A 15546-nucleotide genomic window follows, 5' to 3' on the forward strand; every position below is an offset into this window, starting at 1 on the left:
ACTTTCTATTATTCTTAATTCTGTAGAATATGGCAATTATAAAGCCAACTGAATCAAATTAAACAAATTTGGGGATAAAAGCTTCTACATACAAAATGGAGTTCCATTTTAATGTTCTCCCACTGATGATTACATTCAGGAAACTCAAGCATATTTGCAGAATTTTTGTTTTAGAAAGTTTCTAAAGAACTTTATACCATGGAGGAAGGTATTAAAAAACCTCAGGACAGTTCAGGATGTGTCTCATAGCCTTTGGTACTGATGTTCAAGAAAACTTCACAAAAGGGTAATGTGGCAATTAGTTTTCTATATTTTTTTTAAAATATATTGAAATTGTTTAAAATTTTGCAATATTGAAAATTTTAATTAGTTGAAAATTAGAAAGAACAGTCAGAGCTGTGGGGGTTTTGGTATAAATTTACTGGGCCACTACATTATTCACAGCTATGCTTTTCATTAAAAAGTGAAAATGCATCTCAATGCAAAATAATATTTTTAGAAGAAATGTTCTTTACTTAGACTTCTTTAAAACTAATAAAAAGAGACTTATATACTGTTTTTTCTGTGATGGTTCACTTAATCCATCCTACTTTACAAGCAAACTTTCAGATTTAGCTCTTTCTTGTCAAAAAGCTTTTTATGTCAGAGGTCAAGGGTTCTATGATGCCAGTTAATCTAAACCTTAGCTGACATAATGTTAATGAGTAGCAGAAGAAACCCTGGTGTAAGGATTAATATTTTTTTCTCCTTTCTTTGTTCTGGCTAGATTTTCTCATTGTTTTTGATCTGAATTCTCCCTCAGGCTCAGCTGGGCTGTGAACAAAGCCTCTCATACTTTTTCACCAAGTGTTCTGGCTGCCAGAGAGTTATGCAAAAACTGTCCTCCTTTAGGCATGATGCTTGAAAAGGGAGTTGGCAGGCTGAACCAGAGCAGACGACTATTTCACCTAATATTGCCTATATGGTTGGAGTACAGTCAGTGGAAAAGGGAGGCAGCAATGCAAAGTAGACCACGTTTTTATTGCATTCAACCAGTCTTCAAAGGCACCACACCTGAACTCGGGCTGTATGAGGAGTGGCTCTTTTAGATGGCCTGGTTTTGTGAAGCCATTTTTAAGGCCTTAAAATTCTGGGGAGGTGACACCTCCGTCAGGCATCCAAATTAGGTGGACTGGCTTCTGGCCAGCTTTCCTGCTCCAGAATAAACTCCATCCTTGACTTTTTTTCCAGGAGTTTCAAATACAGAAATTCTTGAAAATTAAATATCCATGAAAGGCATTCATTAAGAAGCCCTGGAACCAGCAATTTGTTGGTTCTAGCCTCAAAATTTTATCTGTTCAGTAAACAGCAGGAAAGTTTGTATGGGTAAAAGGAAACCTTTAGGTTAATACACTGAAGAAATTGTAAAATAATAGTTTATGTAAATATTTCCCCTGTCATACTCCCAAGATCAGAAAGGTGATAGGTAATTTTCTATTTTCAATTCCAAAGCCACAAGCAGCTTTACCTTCTGCACCTCACTTATTTGAATTTCTCAACACAGCTGCTTGAGTGAGGAGGGAATTCCCCTCTTCTCTCACTTTCTGTTCCCTTTTCAGTTTATTCATGCAAAAAGAGTGCCCTTCTAGGGACTAAAGTTTTCAAAACTGTAGGGAAGACCTGTGCTACACCACTTCAGCTTAGTATAAGGAAAACCATCCTTTCATGCACTTACAATTTTGCTCTTAAGGCTTTGATTATTTTTATTGGGTTGCTGTTACTTCTGGAAGCTATTAGAAACACCAGCAGTTGAATGACACGTTTGTGTACAGATGGAACATGAATTTTTATACATGACTCAGTGTATAGTGGACTCAGTTTGTAACCCAGAGAACCCCACCCACCTTCCCTCCAACCAGTTTTCTATGAAACCTCAGAGACTGGTTTAAATCAACCAGAAAACCTTCTCCTGGCACAAGTGAACTTTAGGTTATACAGGTCTCCATGTCTCCAGCTGTCTATTGAGTTTACGGGAGGTAGAGGAGTTCTGTCCCATAACTGGAGAGACATTTATGATAAGACCTGATCCATTAACCTTTCTATTGCAACAGACCATTAAACTAAATGGGATTCTGTTAAATCAGAGGATCCCTGTTTGAGGTATTCAGGTGCTGCACTGGGGCCATGGATAATCACATCTGTAAATACACACTAATTTTTAGATTTATTCATACAGCACCTTTAAAATGGGATGCCAATAATTACTGAGACTCTGGAGTGCTACTATATTGTTATGATTAACATTAAGAGTAACCTTTCTTGCAGTTATCTTTCAGTGACTTTTTAGGCAATTACTTGTGTAGTTATATTTCTCTGGTGATCTCTGAAGATGGTGCATAAATAATAATAAAGTCTACATGAGGAATAAAAAAAATGTAACTATTTAATATAACAGTGTGATAAAAACAACTTTGGAAGAATGTCTGGTTGTTGTAATTCACATTTTTCTCCCTTTGAAAATTCTGAAAAAGTACAAAAAGCCACATGACATTGGAATGTTTTCTTTTTTTCTTTAAGACAGTATTTGGTATCATACATCTCATTTTAGCATGAAATGTGGACTTTTACTCTTAATGGGACATTTTATTTTGAACAGTAAGAATAAAGGTTTGCATGACACATATGGAAGCTGTCAACATATAATGCACTGTTTCCCTGGGGCTGTGGTAAATTAAGGATCAGGTTTTTTTGATTCTCTTTTTAAATGTCTCCTCAACATTCTGCAGCACCCCTTTTGGCTGATTCCCTCCTTCTGACACCAAAATTCTCTGTGGTGTTTAAAATGAGAGGTGATCATTTTCACACTGATGGTAGTGTAGGTGTTAGATGAATTGCAGCATAAAATTAATGTAGATGCAGAAACATTACAAAAAGCTCCATGCAATGTTTTTCCTGTATATATACCATATGTCTCCTTAAAATGTTCCAGTGAATCAGCACCTTTGTATTAACATATAATATTTATATAATTGCAAGTTAGCAACGGTTTGAACATCACTTTTACTAGAGGAGTATAAATAGCTGCAAGGGTATTCCTTTTTCTGTTTATATCATTGCTGAAGAGAATCTAGTGCTGTCTACAGTAAATGGGTGAGGGAGATAACATGTAATGATGACTATTGATCCACAGAATAAAACAGATTCCAAACATACAACTGTCAATACGACATCCTAGGTAGCCTCCACATCCATGTAGTTTTGTGCTTTTTCTTAGACTGCTGCAGCTCTCAGTTATTTTCCATCCACTTGCACATCAGAGTGGAAGAAACTGGTGGTAACTTTGAAAAGCCCAAGCTGATTAACGTGATTTCTGCTACCACACAGTCCTGTGGAAGGTGTTTTGGGGCTTTCCTGCTGTTTGAGGTGGGCAGGCAGTAGGAATTCTCAGATCCCCAGCTCTGACTCTTACTTCAGGTATTTTTTTTTCCTCAGAGCAAAGGGAAACTTGAAATAAATAGGTTCCTTGATCGAAGTGAACCCTGGGGAAGGCCAATTCACTCTCCAGCACATATTTGTGTACACTCTGACATGTGTGCTCTGGAAGGGGGTTTGGTGTTTCAAACCTACATGCTGCAGAAAAGATTGGTGAGGTCCTTCTCCATCAATGATTGGGGAAGCATTAAGAGAAACACTTTCTTTTTTAGTCTCTCCTCCTTTCAGCTTGGGCCTTACAAGGTCCCTTTTTCCTACAAAGCCTTCAGAGAGGTAGCATGGACACATTCTCTATGTTACATGGGGTGACTAGCTTGCTTTCAACCCCTAGCAACCTGACAGCATCCTGGCTTCTCCAGGGAGTTGGCTGCATACTTGACACTGGCCTTGGCCTCACCTTTAGAAAACTAAATGTTATCAATCTCATCCCAAGGTTGCCCTCCATCAACCTTGGCACCTAACTTACATGACGCTGGTAGCCATTAGGTACTCTGGAGGATGCTGCTGGCTTGTTACATTTAAGTCTCTTGGTGGATCTGGTATTTACAAGGCAAAGTATCAGAAGTGAGTTCACCTCCATTAGTGTCCTTACAGTGGGGGAATTTAGGATATATATATTTATATTGATGTATATATATGGACTTTGGCAGGCAATAGCTCTGCCTAAATTCTGAGCCATCTGGAAGCCATATAGCCATGTTAGCACAGCACTGAACCCGAGCTAATATATCCTGCCCCTCAGCAGGTTTTATTAGCTTGGGCTCAAGCACTGCCTAAGTACAGCTACATGAGTTCTGGTTCAGAGCTGACTTTGGCCAAAGTTACACTAGTAAATTAAATGTGCTCAGGAATACTGTGGTGTGAAATGAGCTGGAGGGATGACTTTCTCAGTCTCCAAAACAGGGTAACCCCATGGCAGCTGCCCCTCTGGGAGAGGTCCCTGCAGCACTGCCTTGGGTGCTGGGGACTCTGCGGTGGAGCTGGCATAGAGTGTAAGTTCATGAGGAGCACCCTCCCACCCTGAGCAGAGCAGATGATCCAGCTCCAGCATCTGGGAGTGCTCCTGGGCACTCTTTAATTTTCTCAGATAGGTGTAACCCCTGTTTCCAGCTGGGTCAGAAATACAGTCAGCGTTTTCTTGTGTCTGCTTGTAGCATGAACATACCCTTTGTTAGTAAGGGCACACTTACTTTAAGCAGGAGGGTTAAGGAGCTGAGATGGGCTCCTGCCCCTTCACCTGCCACCACTGCATACTGGTGCATACTTGTCCTAGCTATACAGCTATGCAACTCCCCCCGCATCCTGCTCCCCGATATAGACCGATATTTTAGAGATAATGGCATTTGTCTTCCATTTGATTCAGAAGGCTTTTATACATTTTATTCTTTGGTGGATGACCAATTAGTTTAATCTCTTCTTGTTTTACTGTCTTCCCAAATACATTTTAACTGTGCAGAAAAGCCCTAGGACTCCCACAGAACATTCACAGTTTAAGCACATTAAATTGAAAGGATAAATTAAGTACTTAGCAAACATATTTGTGTATGATTACAACTAATTTTCTGTGTAAGCACACACGGTACTGCCACACTATACAGCATACCATGCTTCCTAACATGTTCCCAAGTGCTTTCTTCAAGAGTTTTATGAATACTAAAATCACCACAAAAAGATACTCAAAGTGCCTTCAACTAAACTGATTAAAAGCAACGAAATGTAAGATTTTAAAAACAAAAGCTGAATTTTTAGTTTTGACTAAAGATGTGAAGCCTAGGAAATGCAGAGCAGATCACCCAAGATGATCCATTTTTCAGAACCCTTTAAAGCCTCCAGGGATCAGAAGAGTTAATAAAACACATGAAGTCTGTTTCAAAAGGATATTTTATGTTGATGCAGATAAATGTGTCCACCAAAGGAAAAGTCTGCATAACAGTTTATATAGATGATACAACAGAGACAGTATAAAATACTTCAGAGTGTGTAGGATGTCTTATATATAGACCATCACACTTGTGTTAGGTATTCTCTTCTTGTTGGTTTTTTTTTGGTTTGTTTGGGTTTTTTTTTAGTGAGCCTTCATTTATGCTTTTGTAGCCAAACTCTGCCTCAGTTTTGTTTCTGTGAAGTCCCATTGCTCTCAAGAGGACTTTCAGGCATGAGAAACCACACAAGTTTCTATCTAATTTTGAAAACTACTTTGTGAGCTTTCAGACTCAGAGCGTCAGGACAGTTTTTGCTCAAATATTAAATATTATTCAACCTTGCATACTCAGGATCTTTCTCCAAAAGGGCTTTCTGAATCCTTATTTCAGATATCACTCCCCACAAGCAGGAAACCATAGGTGTGGCATCAGAAATTTTTTTTCCCAGCAAACTAGAAATGAATTCTCAGCATCACTGAAGTTTTTACTTTGATCTACAAATATATAACATTATTACCAAAATAACTACTGTGACCTAGCAGTAGTGGTTAATCTGCAAAAAGTGTTTTGTGGCTTGTTGAACACTTTTGAAAGTAAATAAGTGCTTGTTTTTCATAACAAAATGAGTGGTTTGCTGCACTTCGATGACTCAGGACAAAATAATGGATCTTGGAATCACTCATTGTCCTGTGTTGCCAGTGTAAATCTGGCCAAGATGCATAATGGCTGAAAGCTCTTGCAAAATTGGTGTCTGCTCAATGCGTTACATAAAATATATACTGCCTGAGGAGAGACAGCCAAGTCACAAATCTTACCACTGTCATTGGCATCCATGCTGGCTATCTCAGAACAAGTCAGCTTTCTGAATGTCATGAAAAACGAGGCTATGTCTCCAGGTCAGGACTGTGAGACATACTGTTACTGAAAACTTGAAGGGATTCTTGCATTTCCATTTGGAGCAGCTGGGGGGAGGAAATGAACTTTTAAGATGGACCTTGATCAGTTAATGAAAAAAATTGTATGCTATGACTGCATGTGACAGCAGAAAAGCAGACATAGTGACACAACAAACAGCTCTGCAGCTATCACCCTGACTGTTAATTCCTATTTTGTAGGTTAAAAAAAAAAAAAAAAAAAAAAAAAGAACAAAATCATCAGGATTGTTGAGGTAGGACATTTTTATAAGCTGAACTTCACAGTTATTTTTGCAGCAGCAATTCCTTTATTACAAGGGGACAGAACACGAAAAGGCAAATAATATTCATTCAGTTCAGTCAGTCAAACCAGCACTTCCATACAAGCTCTTATGCAAACTGCTAAGGGCACTTCGCTATCAAACAGAATAAAAGCCAAAAAAAGTTTAAATGCCAAGTCAAACAAATACATCTTGCCAAAGACTCAAAATCATATGAATAAGGACTCAGGAGTTCAGCAGATTTGGAACATAATGCTTTAAGTCTTAGTCTCCAAATATACCTGTCAATATGGAGAAGAGATAATAAATTATCATAGCAGAACTAAGAAACACATGTCCGCATGTGAAGATTACAAAGGCTCTGGACTGCCCCTGCACAGAGTAAGGCTGTCTGTTTTGCTTATTTGGTTTTTATAGGTGTAGGGGCAATTGCACCGGCCAGGTTCAGTGGAGCAAGCACTAGCTGACTGCTGTTTTTTTGCACTTTCTTCTTGTTTTCTTCTAAAATCTAAAGAAAAGTCTCTGAAATCCTCAGAATTAAAGATATGACGGAAGGATAAAAACAAACCCACTTTTCAGAATGCTTGCCCAGATTCAGTCTTGTTCAGAGATACTCAAGAGAAGCAGAGACACACACCTTGCTGTTTTGGTTTTACCAGTTTCATGCGGGTGAAGCTCCCAGGGAAGGTGTAGTTAAGCAGGTCAGCCTGAGTCATTCAGCTGATTTTAGAAAATACTGTTCTAATATACCAGTATGGAACAACTGTGTGCTGGAGAGGCCTGGATTTTCAGTTGTCATGGAAACCAAGAGTTTTCTAAATGCTTACAAGAAATGATAGACTAAAACTACTTACTAACTGAAGCCCACGAGTATTTCTTGCTGCAAAGGCCAATTTAGGTTAGGGTAAGATTTTTCTTACTGTATTCTGAAATCCACACTGTGGACAAAGGTGAGGACTACCTAATGAGACCACAGCACATGGACGGAGCTACTGCTGTGGCAGAAAGCTTGATGCATTTCAGAGGCCAAATACTTTGAAATGCCTCCTGTTCAGGAAGGGGCAAAGCTTTGTCCTCTTAGACTGTAGGAAATCTCCCACACGTGCACTTTTTTTTTTTTTTTTTTTTTTAATAAAGGATAATAGAAGCTCTGTAAATGCAAACTTTCTTTCATACAGAAGGAACCTAAAATGGAGACAACATATGTGGTTTGAATTTCCAAACAAAACAGTTCAGAGATAGTCCTCAGAAGAAATGCAGCGTCTCAAGGGCAGTGTATATTTTGATTGCTTAGTCTTCTGAAAGTTGCAGTTAAACTAAGGTATATGATAAACCAAGACAGGAAAGTTTAATGATGAACCCACAGAAGTCAATAAAAGTTTTCCTGTTGACTGCGCTAGAAGCAGATCCAGTGCATATACCATTCATGAATTGAACAAATGGGTCCGAAAAATCAGGTTGGGTGCTTGAAAGATCAAACAAATACAGGAATAAAGTCACCTAAGCTGTTTCTGTGTGTAAAAAGGCTGTGGGTTACAGCATTAATTTTTTATAGTATATCTCTATACCCTGAATAACTAAATAAGCCTTAACTTGTGGAATCTTAATAGCCATCTCATTGCTGAAGTCTAAAGGAAATCCAGAGGAAACTTAATAATATTAAAAGTTATTTTAAAGGGAGTTCACATTGGTTTGAAGGATATTTTGCTTCTCACACAATATCCACCATTGTAAATTCAGAGGACCTAGATTTAAATTCAGAAAACCTCCACACGTCTTTACAGCCCTCAGTATATACAATTAATAGTATTCTTAAAATGTCTACCAGTAAGGTATTAATCTTTTACAGATAAAATTAAAATTCGGAAAGTCATTGGAAGAAAAAATAAAGAAAAAAAGTAAAAATATTCCCTCTAGAAATGAAGGGAAACTTGGAACTTTGTGGTAAGAGACTGGTTTGTCCATGTTGCAATGAATAGAGAAAAGTCTGTACAGTTTTTCATATCTGACTTGCAACAGAAGATTGAAACACATAGAAATTAATGTTACTGAATTATTTAATAGTAACTCAAACACATGAAAAGAAGAATTAAAGAAACACAAGTCTAAAAAGGCATTTAAAATGAAATCAGAAGCTTCAACAAATATATTTTTCCCTTGCAGTCAAAAAAGTAATTATCAAAATTGTTCAGAATATGTTGCCAATTACTCTGCTCCATAACTGCTAACTTTCTCAGTTCTTCTCTTGCCTTTGCTGGGCTCTCTGTCACTGGAAACATCTTAAACCAATTTAAAGTGCTACACCTGAATAAACATGTTGTAAAAGTGTTTATGTATTGAAGTGGGTCAGTTCAAGGTATGGTATTTGGCTGGAACTTCTAATTTCTCTTTTTACTGCAAAAGGGCTGCCAGAAGGAGGAAGTCTGAGCTGAATTAATACATTTGTTACCGTGGAAGTAGAATGGAAACTACTTTAACCACAAATCAAACTGCCTCTTTCATTTACGCCAGTGATAGAGTTTTTATAAGAAATATAGACTCTGGCATACAGCCACTGTAAGTTTGTGTTTGAAAAGGAAACCTATATGCTTATTTCTATAAGGTTTACTCTTATGCTTATTTGCAAGTTCTTTTTCAGGATGATTAAGTTAACAGTATTATACATTTGTGAGGCAGATGCTCCTTTGTCGCCTGGGTAGCAAACTTTTCCAGTCGGTTTAGAAGAATCCCCAGGCGCCCTGATGCTGCACAGCTCACATGGTGCCTATGCCCGTACCCTCCTGTTTAAAGGACCTCTGTGTCCCCCACCCAGCACAGCTGCACAGCTTCACATGACACTGTCTCATTTTCTGACGGTTGAAGGGCTCTGCATAATACACGTATGCACAAAAGTGTTTATGCTGCCAAAATAAATTCTGTTAAGAGCAAGGGTTTATTTGCTAAAATGTCACTGATGCAGTTTCAGTGACTTGTTTTGCTTTCTTTTCTTTTAGTGAGGTTTAGATCCTATAATATAGTGAGGTTACCACACAGCTCTGACTGAACAAATATTTTAAAGAAATATGCACATCCCCTGGGAACAGAACCAGCGTCAATAATGTACATATTTCAAACTCTGTTCTCTTGAATGACTGAATGCCTTCCTATCTTTACTAGTGAACGAACATCAGTTTGAGTAACACCGCACAATATTTATTTTTAAAGCAGAAGTGTATTTATTATCTACACCTCTAATTGCTACCGATCCACTTTGGGGATATAAGGTTCCACATCTCACACTCAAGTGATGCAAAAATTAGCTGACTGCATTACATTATCCTTTCTGTAGTCTATAGACTTTAGTGGGGCTCATTTATTTTTCCGTTCTATAGATGTGTACCTAAGACTGAATTAAAATATATGTGTAATGAATAAATTATATAGTGCACAGAGACTGAAATTTTATTCAATGACAAACTACCTGTAAAGCTGTTGAAACTTTTGTAAATTGATGAATTTTTTGTCTTTTAAGTTCTGTTTAACAAAATGCATTTAGGATTCTTAATCACATAAATTCAGGGTTATGGGCAAAATCCTTGCCATGCTTCAGTCAGCAGTTGAACTCCACGGCTTCAGGAGGGGCAGAAGTTCACCTTTTAACATACAATTCCCATTACTTTATAGGTCGAAGTATCAATGTTAAATCTGCTGGCCTAATTGGAAGACATGGGCCTCAGTCAAAGCAACCATTCATGGTTGCATTCTTCAAGGCAAGTGAAGTGCTTTTCCGTTCTGTCCGAGCAGCCAATAATAAAAGGAAAAATCAGAACCGCAACAAATCCAGTAGTCATCCGGAGTCTTCTAGGATGCCAAGTGTTGGGGGTAAGATGAAGCTATGATTTACTAGCCTGTTTATCAGACTTATGGGCACCTGCTCGAGCGCAGTAGTCACAGCAAGATTTGCTCACTGTCTGAACTGTCAGAAGCTGTGTTCCCCCTCCATTTCCACCTGCCCCTCTAGCTTTGTTTAAACCTCTTATGTTATGTTGGCCCTCAGTATGATCTACCTTCCGTGAGTCAGGTCACTTATATGTATCGTGGGCTCCTGGAGGGTGAAATGACCAAGCAGCTTTGGAAAGGCTGTATCTGAGCTTGAAGCTAGTCCTACATAGAAGGCAACTGGATGAGGTCTTTGCTATGCATGACAAAAGAGTAGAGAGAGTAGAGACAAGGGTTACGCACCAGCTGCTTGTCTAGGAAGCCTCAGCAAAAGGTAGTGTTTGAACTCTTATTTAACTGCCTATCAGCTGAAGAAGCCAAAATGTAACACAAAAAAATTGAATATTGGAAATGAGGAAGCTTGACCAATCTGTGAAAGCCTAAACTGTTTGTGAGTTCAGATCAGCTGATGTGTACTGATGTAAATACACTGCATTTCCTTGAATGGAGTGAATTCCATCCCTTATTTACCTGAAAGGTACTGACAATAGTGCATGTGAAAATGTTAGTCCCATTAGAGCCTGGAATAAATTTTGCTCCAGTTCTTTCCTGAGGTGCTCATTTCAGCTCGAGGCACAAAGTCACTTCCTAAATATTGTCACTTTTGAACAAAAATTTCTATTTTTCAGGGACAGGGTGTGCAATTGTATCTTTCTAAAAGCATGGCAGATCTAGTACCAGCACAGCAAAATCTCAATATAGATGCTATTCTTAAGCCCCATGGATGTCTACAAGTAAGAAAATTAGTAATTAGTGGAAAGTATTCAGCTCTGGAGTGGAAGTCATCTGTTTGAGGAGAACTGTTATGAGCATTAAGCATTACTTATACCTATCTCAGAACCTTGACAGCAGCAGATTAGAGACCTTTAATGGATAAGCCTTTCCCTGATCTTATGCACAAGGATGAAATTTTTCCTTAAAAACTACAGACTGCTATTGAGTTGCTAAAGAAATAAAAAAAAATTAATAACTTACCTTTCTAAATTTATTTAAAGTTTACCTGGTAATCTACTGGAATAAAATCCCATTTTAAGGTTAAAAGTCAGTATCAGAACCTATCTGGAAAAAAAAAAAAAAAAAAAAAAAAAAGGGGGGTTAATGGGTTAATCCACAGCAGTAGTTATTACTGCTTCAGTCGTGGGCTCATTTTTATTTGTATATGATGTACAGGTAGAAAAAATACTGCGCTATTTCTCTAGTTTCCATTGAGGACCTGAAACACAGTTCTTGAAGCAGATGACTTGAAGCTGCACGTGTTCCCTCTGCGGACACTAGCCTTTGAAAAGCCCCTGACATTTGTTAAGGCACCAGGTTTCTCTGTTTACAACAGGGTTTTGTTTGGGTTTTTTTCTGACTATTGTAAATTTTTTTACTATTCTGTATGACAATACAAAAAAGCTCATCTGCATAATTAACTTCTAACTTCTTATTTGTCAGTATTGCAGGGGAGCAGTTATAAATAAATAATGAAAGAATTCTAAAACTGGACAATTTCAGGGTTTTATAAGTTAAAAAAAATATCACATATCCATAGCAGAACAGCATTTTTTAAATCAGTCATTATTTATATTGACTAAATGTTCTATCTTCATTAACTTTTTAAAGTTCTTCAGATTTTTTTGAAATAATGCAAGTTAAAAATTGATTTGCCATCTTGTAATTTAGATGTAGCAAGCGTGCTCATCAGTTAAGCTTGCTCACTGGTGCTTGCTCTAAATGCATTTACTTCAGTAGATGAATTGAATCTGTGTTTTGTTTAATTCTAGTAAAAGCAGCATATTTTTTTCTGTAGAAACTATTCCTTCTATTTTACTGGTACTATATGATGCACCTCCCTATTTTCATAAAAGGGCTTTGGACTGAATAACACAACATGAGCATTTTCTTGTGGGTTTTGTTTGTTTGTGTTGCTTTGTTTTTTAAATACAGTCAAACATGATCTGTGCAACTGCATTAACTCCAAAATACAATCTTTTACCTGAAGGGTAAGTAATATTTTTTCTGCACAAAAAATATTTTTAAAAAGATTTTTCATGTTTCCTGGAAAATGACTGCTATTTTTGAGAATCACATTATTTTGGGAGAAGGGGAAATCATCTTTGGGAGAAGGGGAAATCATCTAAGTACACGGTACACACAACATAAATACCGTACTTTCAGACTGAAACCTATCTTTCTAGTCCATGAGGAAATGAGAATTGAAAAGATTTGTTAAGCCTTCGTGATTATAGCAGGAAAGCTGAGCACAAGCTCCCTGCTGGTTTATACCGGGGAAAAACTCAAACTTACACACTAGCAAATTGCATCAGCATGAGAATTACCTCAGGAAGAGCTGTCTGTATGTCTCAAAACTGGTCAGTCTCATCTGTGCATGCAGTCATGCTCTAGAGCTGTTGTAAAACAAGAAAAATCAGAACATCTCTCGTGAAATGTGCGTTATGAAACAAATTTTCTCCTAACCTCTTTCAGCCCCCAGTCTCCGTTCCCCAGTCTCCGTAAGTGTAGAGGTACATCTCTACATATGTTGACCCATGCCAGATCTCCATCAAAAAAGACTATAGTTCAAGAACACCATGCTTTTAAAACAAAATTAGGTTAAGAAGCATTTGCACATGCAGTTGCATTAAAGGCAGGGATGTTGACCTCTGACTGGGCATGGAGGAAGCAAGATGTGAGCAGGCTAGAACAGGTGGTAAAGCTGAAGGCAGATATGTAACCACAGCCTCACACAGCAATATCCTCTGAAGCAAAACTGCTTGGAGCAGTAGCTTCTGCACCGTGACAGATTTGCTTCCATGCTCTTGCTTTGCAGTTTGCCTCAATAGTCTCCATATCACAAATGAACAAACTCCTTTTATTTAGATATCATTAATGATCAGTGATGGGACTTTTCACACTGTGTTTCAAAACACTTTTTAATAACTATTGCAACAATACTCATTAAAATCTGCAGATGAGCACACTGATGGCTACAAAGGCAATGTGCAGGTTCTATCCAGATTCTCCAGTGTGCAAAAAAGGCATAGAGAACACATTCTTGTTTCCCAGATCTTTGCATCTTTGCAGAACACAGTCCTTCCATGAGAAGAACCTGTTATCAAGGAATAGCTATGCACTTTTCCGCCTGTTCACCAACCCAGAAAATGGAGCATATGCTGCATCCCTGCAGGCTTGTGGGAGAAGGCTGATTCTCCTAGTTCTCTACAGCTTCCAATAATAAGCAGTGCTTTAAAATTATAATTCTTCTCTTCATGTTTAAACCACAGAAAAACCCAAAGAATTCTGCCCATCATCTTCCTCATGGCACGCTGTCAACAGACGATATTAAATTCTCATTCACCCCTTGATGCAAGACAGCGATGACATAAATGACACAGTGATGGGCAAATGTCACTGTGTGATGTAGGTTCTTGTTTTTAAGCTTGTTCCATACTCTTGTATCTACAGCATCGAAGTCAGACACTGACAGTGAAAAATGCTCATCTACATAACCAGAGGTTATGTAGCCAGACCCTGATAGGTATGCTGTCATTTCTGTTTCACAGGCTTTGATTACACTTCTCTCTGTAAGTCAATCCCAACTTTATTACAGTCATGCCTTCCTTTTCTCCTTGCTTTTTTCTTCTTCCTTTTCTGTTTGTTTTCCCCAGCTCTTTTCCTTTTCTTTTTTTTTCTTTTTCTCCTTCCCTTTGCCCTTGCCTTTTTTCATCTTAATTTTGCCTCTTGCCTTTTTTTCTTTTGCCTTGTTTCTGAGTTCTTGGACCTTGAGAAATTAGCTTTATTGTATTCTCAGCATGTCAAAAGGAAAGCCTCACTAGGCGACTCAGTTCTTCCCTTCCAATGGACAACACATGTTTTTAATTATTCATGAAGTTATACACAAACACAGCATCAAGAAAATAAAATCTATATGTGTCAGTTATTATAACAGCTGGGCAGTTGTTGACAGATTTGAGGTCAGCATCCCTGTGTTGCTAAGAACTTCAAGAGAAGATGACCTCAACGCAGTATAAAGACAGACACAATTAAAATTAGCATTCAGAGTCCACCTGCCTGCTATGCACAGATGATTGAACTGTTTATTACTCACCCAGTTGTATTTTTGTCAAACTATAGATAAAAGGAAAAATAAAGAAAACAAATCAAGAAAAGGCAATGTGTTCCCAAAGTACATCACATAATTCTTCCTTAAAACAAAGTCTGGCTAAATTTATTTTTAGCATCTTCTAAAAGGAGTTACAATGTAATTGGGCACTAGAGGATGTCCACATTTAAATACTGAATAGCCACTTACACCAGGAAGGTCAGAAACAAAGCTACATAATTTTTGTTCATAATCCAATGAGATAAAATGCTTAAATACAGTGAGAAAACAATACTTAATTCTAAATTTCCTGCATTTTGTTGGCTGGTGTCACACTAATTAATTAAAAACACAGAACTTTGTGATAGTATATATAGGCCTATCTATATGTATTTATGTCCCTTGGGGAAAAAAAACCCAACAACACACAACCAAAAACAAACAAACCAAAGAAACTAATTAAATTTCTTACAGATTTTCTTGCCCTCCTTCCACAGCTCTTTCTGCTATGTAGGGGTTTGGGCCCCAACTGCAGTCCCTGAATAGCTGAGGAACAATGTTTTCTTAGTCACAATAGCCTACGTGTTTGATTCTTGACAGAATAAGCATACGGGTCTTGAAGCTACAGTATATGAAATTGAATCCTTGGCACCAGATCTTATTATAAATGTCACATTTGATACTTACATGAAATGTTACATTACACACAACATTTGCCTTATATGAAAGATAGAATTTGAGGAAGGAATACAGACTTGCCTGAGTCTCATTTTCCTCATAGGTGTATGGATTAGATGGTTTGCAAATATATGTCTACATATGAAACACAGATTATCTTATCAGGCGTTCTGGTGTGACTTCTCATCCACCACTGGTTAACCTACATTGAAATAATT

The 15546-nt window shown here is 37.8% G+C and overlaps 1 protein-coding gene across 2 annotated transcripts in view; it reads left to right on the forward strand.

Annotated features, from left to right (window-relative positions):
* Positions 1–15546, forward strand: part of BMP5 (bone morphogenetic protein 5) — a 62010-nt gene that overhangs the window by 34492 nt on the left and 11972 nt on the right. For both annotated transcript variants that reach the window (XM_056344439.1, XM_056344440.1), the window contains one exon: positions 10252–10449. In XM_056344439.1, the coding sequence (XP_056200414.1) occupies positions 10252–10449 (198 nt within the window). The remainder of the gene's footprint in view (positions 1–10251; positions 10450–15546) is intronic.

Source organism: Falco biarmicus, chromosome 6 (assembly GCF_023638135.1).
Source record: "Falco biarmicus isolate bFalBia1 chromosome 6, bFalBia1.pri, whole genome shotgun sequence".
Taxonomy (NCBI): domain Eukaryota; kingdom Metazoa; phylum Chordata; class Aves; order Falconiformes; family Falconidae; genus Falco; species Falco biarmicus.